This window comes from Lycium barbarum, chromosome 9, assembly GCF_019175385.1.
Source record: "Lycium barbarum isolate Lr01 chromosome 9, ASM1917538v2, whole genome shotgun sequence".
Taxonomy (NCBI): Eukaryota; Viridiplantae; Streptophyta; class Magnoliopsida; order Solanales; family Solanaceae; genus Lycium; species Lycium barbarum.
Window position 1 is genome coordinate 20,850,975 of NC_083345.1, and position 13,857 is coordinate 20,864,831.

At 35.2% G+C, this 13,857-nt stretch overlaps 2 protein-coding genes across 2 annotated transcripts; both read right to left on the reverse strand.

Annotated features, from left to right (window-relative positions):
* Positions 1-1,712: 1,712 nt before the first annotated feature.
* LOC132609904 (small ribosomal subunit protein eS8-like) lies at positions 1,713-5,361 on the reverse strand. The gene is made up of 4 exons (XM_060324107.1): positions 5,240-5,361; positions 5,062-5,134; positions 2,535-2,868; positions 1,713-2,145 (listed from the first exon to the last, which is right to left on the reverse strand). The coding sequence occupies exons 1-4, from the start codon at positions 5,241-5,243 to the stop codon at positions 1,885-1,887; spliced, it is 672 nt and encodes a 223-aa protein (XP_060180090.1). The 5' UTR covers positions 5,244-5,361; the 3' UTR covers positions 1,713-1,884.
* Positions 5,362-8,188: 2,827 nt separating this feature from the next.
* LOC132609911 (peptidyl-prolyl cis-trans isomerase FKBP62-like) lies at positions 8,189-13,271 on the reverse strand. Its single transcript, XM_060324118.1, has 13 exons — positions 12,927-13,271; positions 12,452-12,538; positions 10,629-10,889; positions 10,464-10,538; positions 10,303-10,383; positions 10,024-10,218; positions 9,838-9,936; positions 9,550-9,725; positions 9,344-9,466; positions 9,093-9,239; positions 8,881-9,008; positions 8,676-8,793; positions 8,189-8,592 (listed from the first exon to the last, which is right to left on the reverse strand). The coding sequence occupies exons 1-13, from the start codon at positions 13,099-13,101 to the stop codon at positions 8,542-8,544; spliced, it is 1,716 nt and encodes a 571-aa protein (XP_060180101.1). The 5' UTR covers positions 13,102-13,271; the 3' UTR covers positions 8,189-8,541.
* Between the last annotated feature and the right edge of the window lie 586 nt (positions 13,272-13,857).

The following is a 13,857-nucleotide window of genomic DNA, read 5'->3' on the forward strand; positions in this document are numbered from 1 at the left end:
ATGTCACAAAGTTCAAGGAACTAACCCAAATATTTAACACTGAAACTGGTTCTTGGTCTATTTTTGAGATTGTTTCTTTTAATCGTAATCAAAGATGTTTTCAAAAATAGGTTGAGTAAAGAATAGTAGGGGTAGTAGTGAAATTAGAAATCTTGTTAAGGGTGTTCAAGATTAAGTAATCTTTTATTTATATATTTTGACAAAGGGTATCCAATCGTAATCAAAGACGTTTGTGAATAGGGCTGCTTATCGGGCTGATAATTATGCTTAACGGTTCGGTTTATCGATTATTGGCTTTTAAATGTACTAATCCGCTAGCCAACCGATAAGATATTGGTTGGTTCAGTACGGGTTAGCAATTATCAAACGGTTTATCAGTTAATCAATAAGATATACCAAGCTACTTCTAGCCTAAAATAAAACTTCTTAAAACTGTAATCAAATTGTCTCAAAAGATGTTGAGAAAAAAATATAAGTGAAGCAATCATATACCATGGGGAGAGCATTTAGCTTATTTTCCTAACTGTCATAACCTCTTGACCGCAAAGTGGAAGCATTATCAACTGTAAAAAGACTGATGATTTCAGCTTTGACAATCAAAGTTGGAACAAGAGCTGTCTGTGTGTAATCCAACGGGGAGCCCACATTGCTAATAACTTGAAAGTCTAGCAGACGTATGCAGTACCTTATTTTCCTAACTGTCATATACTCTTGACCGGAAAGGGGAAGCAATATCAACTGTAAAAACATTGGTGATTTCAGCTTTGACAATCAAAGTTGGAACAAGAGCTGTCTTTTTTGTACTCCAACCAGGAAGCTCACATTGCTAATAACTTGCAAGTCTAGCAGACGTATGCAGAAGCTTACTTTCCTAACCGTCATATACTCTTGACCGCAAAGTGGAAGCACTATCAACCGTAAAAAGATTGATGATTTCAGCTTTGACAATCAAAGTTGGAACAAGAGCTGTCTTTTTGTAATTCAATCAGGAAAGACCACATTGCTAAATGCTAATAACTTGTTCCCTGCTAATAGCATATACTTGGTAGATAAGTGGCCACCCAAAGTTGGCTCGGAGAAGAGATCGAACAGTGGTCTAGTGGAGGAAACGACAGGTGAGGGCCGAGGAGACTGCTGAGAGAAGGAAAATTAGCTAATTGAGATTTAATAATGTTCTTTTGGGATTCTAAATTTAAAGTATTTTATTTACCAAAGGGTATAAATGTGAATTTAGTAATTCTTAACAGGTTAACGACTAAACCGATAAGGAAATGAGTACACTGTACCTCACACTGTTAAGACGCTAACTATAAAATTCCAAACTGCTAATCTGATACCTATTTTGCGATTGGGTTATCGGTTACAGTTCAGTTCTGAACGCTCCTTTGCGAATGTAGTGCCTGTGGAGAACTTCCTAATGTGACGTTCGTCATGCTACTGATTATTTCTAAATCCAATTAGCATACGTGTTTCACTATTGAATGAAACAAGTAAATTGAGTTGAATAAACAAAGAAATAAAATGAGTTACTCCACTAGACTAGGTTGGTTAAAACATAGTCCATTCATTTTTGTGCCCAATACGTCGAGCTCATAGTGCTAAATCTTAATTAGTGTGATTAAATAACAGTGTAGGAACCACTCTTTCAGACAAAACTGAACCATGAATTATCATTCCACTTAAATCACAAAACCATAAAGAGAAACGGGGACTGACGATGGAAAAGCTGATAATGATTAAGAAAGTCTAGGAGAACATACTAAAATCTGGTAGAGTACAAGAATGAAATTAAAAGTACTGCATACAAAATCACATATCCCCAAAACTGGAATTACAGCAATAGAGAACCGTATGAAACTAGTCTGAAGATTCTGATGGCACTATTTAAGCAGTAGCACCAGCTCCACTCTTGCCTTTCTTCTTCTGTAGTTTCTTCATGTAGAACTCAAGCTCTTTCCCCTCCAAAATGTACCCATCACATCTGCCACATTGACCAGGGCGGGAAGAGATGCAGGCCAAAAGCCTACCAGAACCAAATTGCTCTTCAAGGTGAGAATCAAGTGTACGATCCTTCTGGCGGTTCTCAATTTTCCTCTGAACATGGTTGCTCTTCTTAGTTTCCTCGGCTGCAGCACCTTCTACTTCCTGTATCAGCCAAGAATAGAACTATCAGAATACATTGGAAGAATTCATTCAGCACTAAAAGATCACTCAGCATGTGGGCAATGTCATCAGAGTTCACGGCTCGCTAGTCACCAAAAATAATTAACTTCAACAATTCCTCCCTTCGTCTAAATTTATGTGACCGTCTTTCCTTTTTAGACAGTCCCAAACAGAATGATATCTTTCCATATTTAGTGACATTTTAACTTCAAACTTCCCGTTTTACTGTTAATGAAATGATTTAGAGCCACAAATTTTAGACCACAAGTTTCAGAAGTCTTACTTTTTTCTTAAACTTCGTGCCCAGTCAAACACCTTTACATAAATTGGTAGGGAGTACTAATTAAGATGATGGTATGTGTTTGAAGTACCTCAGTAGTTTCCTTCTTAGCGGCAGCTCCCTTCTTCTTCCTACCAATGTCAACACCATAATGCTGGAGGTACCATTGTTTAAACGGTGCAGCATCAACTTGAATAATTGCACCCTTGACGAGTGTTTGGGTACGAACAAGTTCATTGTTTGAGGCATTGTAGACCACATCAAGGATACGAGTCTTACGTGTGACTGCCTCACTACCCCAGGAGTAATTTCCTGTATCCAATCTCAGCGCCCTCCACTTCACATTGCCACCACGCACGCGAATTCTTCTGACTGTCTTGTTACTTGACAGCTTTGTATTAGCAGGCTGACGGCCAAGTTCATACCTTCAATGAATTCAAGGAAATGATCAGATTCAGAGTCAGGAATGCAGCTAAAATACCTTTGTTATATAATATTCAAACGATAAAAGCTTGGTTTAACAAATTGTCCTGCAGGTCACGGGAAGATGACTTTTCCAACTATCATTTCCAAATAGACTATGAGCCTGTTTGGATTGGCTTATTTTAGGTGCTTTTAAGCACTTTTGTAGTGTTTGGGTAAAATAAAAAAGTGCTTTTAAGCTAAAATGACCAAAATAAGCCAAAAGTCATAAGCTAGAATTTCTAACTTATGGCTTATAAGCCCAGCCAAACGGGCTCTATGAGGGTGTTTGGATTGACTTAGTGCTTTTCTTTCTGGCCAAAATAATTTTTAAGCTCTTTTTCTACTTTTTGTGGTGTTTCGGAAAGATAAAAAGTGCTTTTAAGCACTTACTTTTTTGATGACATGGGAACCCGCAGCCGCTACCCTTCGGGTGCGCACAGGGTAAACCCAACTCCTGTGTAATAGCTCGCAAACCACACAGGAGAGATAACCCGCACTAAGCAAGCCCCGTGCGACGAGCTCGACCCAGAAGACAAATCCCTTGCTATCGTAGGCAGGGGGTTTCGAACCTGAGACCTCCATTATGAAAGCCCCATGCTCAACCAATTGAGCCACCCTTGCGGGTTCTTTTAAGCACTTACTTTTAAGGCAAAAAAGTACAAAAATAAGCTAAACGCCAAAAGTTGGATATTGCCAACTTAGAGCCCATTTGGCTTAGCTTAAAAAAAGTGGCTTATAAGCTGGTTTGACCAAAAAACAGCTTATAAGCCACTTTTTTAGCCTATAAGCTGAATTGCCAAACACCTAAAAAACCAAAAAACAGCTTATAAGCTGGTTTGACCACTTATAAGCCAATCCAAACGGGCTCCTAGAGGGTGTTTGGGTTGACTTTCTTTAAGTAGCTTATAAGCTAAAAGTCAACTTTTAGCTTTTAGCTTATTTTTGTACTTTTTTGGCTTAAAAGTAAGTGCTTAAAAACACTTTTTACATTTCCCAAACACCACAAAAAGTAGAAAAAAGAGCTTAAAAGCTATTTTGGCCAAAAAGCACTAAAACACAAAGCCAATCCAAACACCCTCTTACGGGTTTTAGCTTATAAGCTATTTTTAAAAAGTCAATACCCTCAATATGTTCATATTCTGCACCGTATTTTACTCAAGTTACATTATATTAAAGATTATGTGTAGGAACTGATTTACTGCTATTCCATTAGATTCTAGTGACTAGATCAAATTGATTGAAATAGCCTAGAATAAATCAATTTTAGTAGTTTGATTTGTAGCCATTTTTATGAGGTAGATTTGTACTCTTTCTGGACATATTACTTACAGTCTTATCAAATAATTAAGATTTTCAAAATGTTGGACCCTTCTGTTACAGTTAATTAAAACATTTAGCTATTTCAGACTTTCTGGTTTAGCTTCTCTTTTTCGGATGCATAATTATCTCTCTTATAAATAATATCATTAAATCTTTTTTACAAAGGATATGAAGAGTAGAGCACCGTATTCCTAGGTTAGAATAACTCAAATTTCCTAGTACCTACTACTGAAATAGAAGAGCACAGCAACGGGTATCTTTTCGTTATAAGTCTACTTGTACAGGGAACGATAATTCTTCGTTCGAAGTTGGGCATTAACTATCCTTTGAAAAGGAAAAGCCAAGCTATAGTCTTCATAAAACAACATTCACTGGGCTGCTTATACACCGATCAGCTCATTCTCGGGTCAAATCATGCCATGAACATAAAGTAACTACCCAAAATACATTATATCCTACAATCAAGGTCCACGCAAGCAGGCCCGGACACGACAATTATAAAAAAGAACACATTATATCCTACAATTAAGGTGCACATAAGCCGGCCCGAACACTAAAATTATAAAAAAGAATACATAATATCCTACAGTCGAGGTGCACGCAGGTAGGCCCGGACACTACAGTTATAAGAAAAATACATTATATCCTACAACCAATAAACCAGGACAAAAGCATGTGTGATATTAATCGAGGTGCACACAAGCTATAGCCCGCACACCAATCATAAAAAATAATCTGATTTTCCAATTACATCAACTACTAAGCTCAATTAAAAGTTCCTTAAAGCTTAGTAACCAAATTGCAATATCAACAAACTTTAACAAGTGACTTACTTTCGCTTCTTTCTCCAAGCTTTCTTTTTGCCACCAGTGGCACGTCTCTTGTGCATAGAGTCTCGTGAGATACCTTAATATCCATTAAACAAGACATAGACATACTAATTAATTAGACAAAGAGAATACATAAAAATGAATCTATGGATTGTTAAAGAGAAAAGATGAGAGAGGATACCCATGGTGGCTGAGAGTTTAGCCGCGAAGAGGCAAAACTAAACCACTTGTCTTTCACCTTTGTAGGTTACAAACAGCAAAGGAAGGCCACCTAAACCCTAGCTGCTGCCACCTAAGTTTGGGCCTTACTCATCTTTGGGCTACTTATTCATTCTCATTCCTGGCCTTATCATCACAAGTTTTTGCACGGATTGATTGTTCTTCAAATAAGTAATTGCACTTCAAATGGACTGGTCTTTAATGTTTGTCCTTCAAATGGGTTGGTCTTTAATTTTTGTCCTTCAAAATCAAACTTATGCCTGGAGGGACATAAATTCTTTAAGGGAGCTGGCATAACTTGTGTATATTATGATTTGTAGCTTATGCCCTCTAGTTATAAATTTGATTTTGAAGGATAAAAATGAAAGACGAGCCCATTTGAAGGACAGAATTTAAAGACCAGCACAAATAGGGCCAAAAGTGCAAATGACCGTTCTTGAAACGTACTGGTCTTTAATTTTTGACTCTCATATCTATGGTGCTACTCATTTAATTAAAAATATTCCGATATGCTTCGCTCAGGGTAAATTTTGTAACTAATTTTTTGCTTCTCTCGGTATAAGTTTGGTAGGAATTAGTTCTGTAGGAATTAAGTTCGCTCAGCATAAGTCCTGTTTTTGTGGAGTTTGATGTATTTTTGGCCATTTTTATATTGAATTTTGAAAGTTATGTCGTGTCTGATATAACTTGTGGGATCTAATCTAAACTAGGTCGAACAAAATCTAGACGTATTACATGTGGAAAATGCTAAAGGACAAAAATTACAGACCACAAATTTGAGAGTAAAAATTTAAGACCACACCGAAATAGCGACATTTGTGCGAATGACCCTTACAATAATGGTAGTAGTTTGTTTGTCAGGAACTTTTAAAATATGGGCAAAAAACATATATGTACATGATAAGAGGATATATTTACAGAACATGACGATATTTTTCAGTTAACAAAATATATCAATAGACTTGTTACAAAATCTATACGAATTAGGTAAATTAAAAAGAATCAAATAAAACACATTAAATAAGGTAAGGAAATTGTTTTACTTATTTTATCCACATTTCTCTCTCCATTCAAAATTTAGAGATATAGTTCTCTGATTTTCTCCAACTTTTGCTTCCTTATTTCATCCACTTTTCTTTCACCATTCAAAATTAAGAGATATTGTTACCTAATTTTCTTCAACTTTTACTCAAAAAGTCCATTATAATCGGTAATTTTTATGTAAAAAGTTCATACACCAAAAAACATATATGTATAATTTTCGTATGCAATATGAATAACTGTAAAGATTCTTATAATTTTTATATATGAAATATGTATAAAAATTGTATGTGTATTGTGATTGTTATAAAGTACATATAAATTGTATAAAATCTAATCAAAGTATGTATAAATTTTGAGAAAAATATATATAATAAACTTGTAATTGATACAAACCAGATTCCATACAAAGTTCATACACCAGAAAAAAAAATATACATTAATTGTTGTATGCAATATGTATAAATTCGTTATAATTTCTACGTATGAAATATGTATAAAAGTTGTATGTATATTGTGATTATGATAAAGTACATATAAATTGTATAAAATCTGATCAAAGTATGTATAGATTATGAGAAAGTATATATGTTTTCAACATTTTTTAAAACTACCGTTTATATAATTTATACAGATTTTCAAAACACACAATGATCATATGTATCTCAAGACGATGCAAATCAATTTTTATATACAATTAATACACAGGTTAGTAATAAAAAATACTTTGTAATATTGGTTTGAAAATTTATACTGGGAGAGAAGATGGATTTTAGGTATGAAAATGGTATAAATCATGGGGGGGGGGAGAGAGAGAGAGAAATATTTTTAAAAAGAAGAAGAAGTTGAATGGTAACTATCTAGAATTAAGTCCACATTTAAAATTAGATTTTCTTCCTCAAAAAAAGCCTAAAATCGTGAGTATCCCATTAAGCCTAAATCTGGTATACTTTGTAATTTTATTGGTATGTTTTGTAAATAAGGAAAAGTATTCTTATGTTTTGTAATATAGAGTCTTAAATAGGTATTGTTAGGTTATTTTCCTTTAAAATATACTTATTTGAAAAGGAAAAAAAAAATTGCCAGAAGTTTTTGTTGAATAGTAATTTTAGAGTAACATTTTGTGTTTGACTAATCAATTTTGGAATAATTAACGTTATAGAATAAATTTGTATTTAGCCAGATTTTTAAAAGTGTGCCTAGGAAAAAGTTTTTTCAGCTTTTGAAAAACAGTTTCTGCTGCTACTATTTTTTACGGGTCATTTGGTAACTAGTTAGAAGTAAGTTATTCATGTATTAAAATCCTGCACAAGTAATATTGTTTTCGATAGCTAGTTGTGAGGTGAATTATTCATACATAAAATTAGTACAGTATTTGATTTGCATTTTAGAAACCCGCATACGTTATGAGGAAATCTATGCATTATTTTATGCAAGGCAAAATGTGAAATAACTAAACCCTGCATAACTATCCCCTACATAAAACAGGGGCGGACCTATGTAGAATATTTGGGTGCTTCGGCACCCATTAAATTCAGTTACGGAGTGTATAACTGTATAGAAAATATAAAGGAAACAGATATAAATAGTTAATAGAGCACCCCCGAACTCAAAATTTCTGAATCCAGCACCCCCGAACTCAAAATCCTGGGTCCGCCTCTGACATAAAATAACATATAAATTCCCTCCTAACTAATTCATGTATTAGTAATACCTGCATAATTCTATTCAGCTAACAAATGTATCTCTAAACCCATTAAAATTTGTTTGTTTCTTTTTCTATCTTTCATGCATTTGTTTTGTTTGAACACTAGAGAAAGAGAGAATCGAATGCAGAGCATCACACCATTTTCTCCTTGGACCCACGAACTTGATACCACGAGAAAAATGAAAAACATTTCATCCGCCTCGTACAAAGCCAAGCACTACACAGTTTCATAAGGTCCATCAAGATGGCTACCAACATTAAGCCTAAACATGTAGAACAGCTTCAATAATTCAGCAGGGAAGAGCCTTATTTGAGCGAATAGAATCGTTGCATCCAATAAAAGAGATCAAGTTTTTCTAACAGCTAAGACTGATTCCACAAATCCAGTGTAAACAGAAGACTGATCACACAAATCCAAGACTCCAGTGTAGTTTTCCCGTATCAGAGATCCAGCACTAGCATTCCTAAACAACTAACAAAGTACCATGAAAATTATACTTGTCTGCTTAAGACAGTTATGCCTTGCTGTCTATGCTCGCCGGTTGTCGTTCCTTGGAAGCAGAGTTCTGCACAAAGACACGGGTGTCATAAATTGGTCACCAAAAAGATGGAGCTGCATACACTAGAAATCATGAAGTCTGAAACTTACATCTGATTTGACATCCAACTTATTTAACTTAGCAAACATGTTCCCATAGAATTTCGCATCCTTCTTGTTGTATTCCTTAACTTTGTCCTTCAGAGCTTTGTATTCAAGCTTCACGTCCCTTGACATCATAAAAAGTACAACCTTCAACACCACGAAAGAGATGCAATAGATTTGGACAGAGAGTATAGCGGAAACAATACAATACCTGTTGTTAGGATCGATCTCAAGGGCTTTCTTAATGTCAAATTCAGCCAGGTCAAGATCTGCCACGTTCATATATGCTTGAGCTCTCCGGTAAAGAGCTTTAACATTTGTACTCTCAATTTCCAACACCTAAAGTACGCAGAATCAGTAAAAAGATAAAAATAGATCAAAGAAAATAAGGTGGTCACAAGGGATGTTCTGATCTAATGGAACCTTGGTACACAGCTTCTCCGCCTGCTTGTAATCTTTCAGTTTCAACTTGCAAGCTGCATTATTTAGGTTACAGCTGACCTTCAAAGCTTTCGACTGTTTCTTTTCCTCCTCACTAAAGTCAGTATCATATTCAATATATTTAGCAGCCTGCATTTTGTATCAATTCTCGCTGTTAGGCTAAACTGGTTCAAGGACCCAAACAACTAATTACTCAACTAACATAGGAGCACCCGATCTTGGAGAGTACACACCTTCTCATATCTCTTTGATGCTCTTGCATATTTACCAGCCTTAAAGAGAGCATTTCCTTCCTCTTTCTTTTTGAGAGCAGCCTCAATTTTCTCCTGGGTATTCATATCCCATGATTCCTTTTCCTGCAGGCCAAATTAAAGATATGAGGATACACTTTGGCAGACAGGGAAAAGTTGAAATTATAAGGAAAAAATATATCATATACCTTGACAAAGGAAACCAGCTCAACCTCATAATGTACAGTTGAGTTGGGAGGAACAACACCTAAGTCTTGCTTTGATTCAGATGGACCAAAGGCATACTCAGGTGCAATTATTAGCAGTGCCACTTCACCCTTCTTCATTGACATAACAGCTCTATCCAACCCATCGATAACTTGCTCTGTTCAAAGCAGATTCAGCAGCGAACAAATTAAACAAAGAATAAAGCGAACCAAAACTTCACAAAATAATATTTTTTACTGTAACGACAATGATGTATTAAGAATCCATACCCTCATCTGTCTTAAACTCGAAAAGGTCATCTTCATTTTCTCCATCGTGGCCCTTCTTTACGAAGACTGTGCCATCTTGCAGCTTGCCAATCAATTTCACTACAAGATGCCGATTCAAACATCTGTCAGATATCATGTTTTCAATTGATAAATCTACAGCATAATGGTAGTTCCTGAGTAACTAACGTTTAACCACAGCCCCTTCATTGGGTTTCTCGTATCCTTCTCCTTCTTTTAAGATCTTCTTTATTACTTTCTTATCATCAGTTACACTTGAGACAGTCTTCCATGCTACCAACTCCAAGTTGATTTGCAGAGTAGCATTAGGCGGGACTGCTCCTCCATCCCCTGAGGCTGGTTTTCCTTTGTCCCCAAAGCCATCTGCAGCAAACAAATTAGACATGTTAGTGAAAGCACTTTACAGGAGGATACCTACAAGAACCCTTTCTTAGAAGGACCACCTACATTGTGGCTTCACTGTCAACTGGACTTTTTCACCTTTCTTCATAGTTTTCACAGCTTTTGCAATAGCAGGGCAGAAGTGTCCTGTCCCAAAAATAATGTTAGTGGATGATAGCGCATCTATGAACCTTGTAAACAAGATACTGCAATGACTCAAAGTTTACCTTCCTGAACAGTAAACTCCACTCCATCTGATTTCCCAACCAATGAGCCATTTTCAAGCTGAGCTTCATACTTGACTGAACAACAAGATCAAAAAAATGCTTAATCATTGTTCCACCAAATAAATACACACAGACCTCTGATGAAATTAAGAAAAGGACAGATACCTAGAACTTCGTCAAGATCCTTGGGGTTTTCCCAACTCTCTCCCTTGGTAAGGATCTTCTTGAAGATACCACCATCCTTGCAGATGTCCTTTACACTCGTCCATGATAGCAATTCAACATCAAACTGGAGAGTCGAATTTGGAGGGATGGTTGGAGGAGAACCAGATTCTCCATAAGCCAGCTCTGGAGGAATGGTGAAAATCGCATTTTCACCCTTTTTCATCGTCTTAATACCTTGATCCCATCCCTTAATTACTTGTCCTATTAGGAAAGAACAGAAGCATCAGCAAAACATGCAACCAGATGTCCTTCATCCAAGATTTAATACAAAACAAAGATAAACGGAACATGACAGTTCCCATAACCAAGAAGTCTTCATTTATGGTTTTGATACGGCTTATATTAATCAATTGTAAGGAGACCAAATGTAAAATCACTGAATAAATTACTTATAAATCAAACTGTAAAATACCCTCTTGTGAATACACACATGCTGTAAACCTATTTCAATTTTTTTTATATCTGAGATATCCCAGAGGATCAATAGGACACAATTCAAAATCAGTGTGCATAATGAGCCCATCCCTCTATCTTTCTCCGCTTAAATAACAAACTTTTGTGGAAGTGTTCAAACCTGCGACATGCACCTAAACCACACATCAAGTGATGCGCTCTTACCACCAGCCCGAAGCCCTAGGAGCAAAACTATTTCAGATCTCATGATCAGCTTCCCAATCATATAGTTCAAACCTTCGTATAAGGCTCCCTAATTGTACATTGCCTTTAGCGCACGCTACTTGCACCCTAAGAGAATGAGAAACTAAACAAATTGACGGAATCAGAAAAAAAATTTATGACCAGGCACAATCACGATACTAAAAAGTACTCCCTGTCACATTTTAATTGCCGCTTTAACTCTTTTCACACCCATTAAGAAACACAATAAACACAAGGTATAGTTCAATAAGTTACGCCTCTTTATAGATGTTTTTTGAGAACTGAGCATTATTAACTATTAAGTACTTCTTTTTATGTTAAGGGTACAACTGAAAACAATTGCCAACATTAGTCTTGAATTTCTAAAGTGACAATTATTTTGGAATAATTTTCTTGAGCTAAAAATACAGTTAAAATGGGACGGAGGGAGTATACTTTAATATATATGAATATAGCACTATATAATCAACTTGCAATTGGACAAAACTAATTTCAATATCCCAATATGCAATAAAGCTGATATTAATCCAAATTCTCAAAGTTGAAATTCAAAGAAATGAGAGCTTCTCGTTACTCAGATTAGATAAATCAGGCTACCTTAATACATTACATCTCATTGATGTGACCAGCACTAACGTGACATCAGATTTCTTAATACGGGAGACCTTCAGATTCATATTCATTAAATTAAAAGCTTTATCCCACATTCATTTTCAGATAGCCATTGAAGTAAAAGCAGACATATTAAGGCAGCAAATGAATTTCCTAACTACATCGATATACTAAAACTAGTATTCACACACTATACAAAACTACGGGGTCATTTGGTAGATACCATGTTTAATAAGCTAGTTAGGAGGTAGATTATTCATGTATATAATTAAAAAGGTGTTTGGTTTGCAATTTAATTAGAAACCCACATAACTAATACAGTAAATGAATAAGATATGAGGGATTCTATATATTATTTTATGAAGAATAATAGAACGTGAAATAACTAATACATGAATAACCAAACCTTGCATAAAATAAGTACATAGATTCATCGCATAACTCTAACCAGCTACCAAACGACAACGTTAAAAAGTAGAGTAACTTTTTCTAACCTTGACCGAGAGTAAACTCGAACGGAGTCCCCCTATCGCGACTGGAATCGAATTTGGTCCCATCAACAAGAGTCCCAGTATAATGAACTGAGAATCACATGAAATCAACATTAAGAGCATAAAATGAACAAATTGAGATTATTTTAACTAGGCAAAAAATGGATAAACCCTAGAGATCATGGTAAAAAACACACTTAAACTATCATTTCTTTCGTGAGTTTCACACCCCAAATATTACCATTTATATGTTAAAACACATGTCAACAGATAGTTGATAGGGTTTAGAGATTTCAGGCAGGAAAAAAGAACAAATAATAGTTGAGGTGTATTTTAGTAAATAAATGGTGATAGTTCAGGTAGGAAAAAAGTAAACAGATAGACAATTGGGGTGTGAAATTTGCGAAAAAGAAATAGTTCTGGTGTGGTTTTTGACCAATTAACTCTAAAGACAGTGATTTAAGAGTAATTTAATTACCTTCAACTTCATCTCCAACTTCAGGAGTATCCCATCCTTCACCTTCCTTAACAAATTTCTTCTTCAAACCTTCTTTACCGATTTCCTTTTCTTCACCGACTTTCATTACCGGACTTTCATCCGCCAGATCCATGTCTTCCCCATTCATTCCAGCAATATCAAAATCCTCATCCATTATTCAACCAAACAAGATAAATATGCTTCACTCTGGAACTCAAACAAAGCAGTGAAGGCGTGAGGAACGGGTAAAGAGAGGCTTAAATAGTGTGATAGAGAGCGAGAGTGTCAAAGGCTTTAGGTTCTAGAGATTTTTTAATTTTTTTTTTGGGTTCTAGAGAGTTCCAATAAGGTTTTTAGATTGAGTTTTATACACCAAGCTTCCAAAGTCTTACTTATTTTGAAACGATTTTGTGTCAAAAAGCTTTTAGTAAAAATAGTTTTGCAGAGTAATCGTCTGTAGTTCTCTAACAATTTCTGTTTCAAAATTACTTCCAGATATAAAATTTACCTTTTTGGTCTCTGAAAAATTATTTTTCTAAAAGTACTTGGTCATTTCTTAAAAGTTTAGGTTCGAGTAACAGTGGAGTGGAGGGGAAGTGTGGAAACACTGTAAATCCTCCTAAATGGGAGAGGAAAAAAAAAAAAAAAAGTTTGATCAAATAATTGAACTTTTAACTTCCGAGAAAATTAGCGAATCAATCTATCAGGCTATTAGGGTCGTTTGGTAGCTAGACAAGAGGCAAATTATTCATGTATTATTTTTTACATTATGTTTGGTAGCTAGTAAGAAACATCTTATTCATATATTAATTTCTGTATACTTATATTGTATTTATAACTAGTTAGAAAGTAAGTTATTCATGTATAAAATTAGTAAGACGTTTGGTTTGCAATTTAGAAACCCACATAACCAATACATGTATAAATTATA

What these genes read in the sequence shown, in the direction of transcription:
- LOC132609911 (XM_060324118.1), bottom strand. Translation starts at nt 13,101, where the DNA reads ATGGATGAGGATTTTGATATTGCTGGAATGAATGGGGAAGACATGGAT. An exon ending in CGAGTTTACTCTCGGTCAAG is followed by an intron (nt 10,890 to 12,451) that starts GTTAGAAAAAGT and finishes CTTTCCTAATAG; the next exon opens with GACAAGTAATTAAGGGATGG. An exon ending in GGATCTTGACGAAGTTCTAG is followed by an intron (nt 10,539 to 10,628) that starts GTATCTGTCCTT and finishes CTTGTTGTTCAG; the next exon opens with TCAAGTATGAAGCTCAGCTT.
- LOC132609904 (XM_060324107.1), bottom strand. An exon ending in GCTTGGAGAAAGAAGCGAAA is followed by an intron (nt 2,869 to 5,061) that starts GTAAGTCACTTG and finishes AATTCATTGAAG; the next exon opens with GTATGAACTTGGCCGTCAGC. An exon ending in CTAAGAAGGAAACTACTGAG is followed by an intron (nt 2,146 to 2,534) that starts GTACTTCAAACA and finishes TGGCTGATACAG; the next exon opens with GAAGTAGAAGGTGCTGCAGC.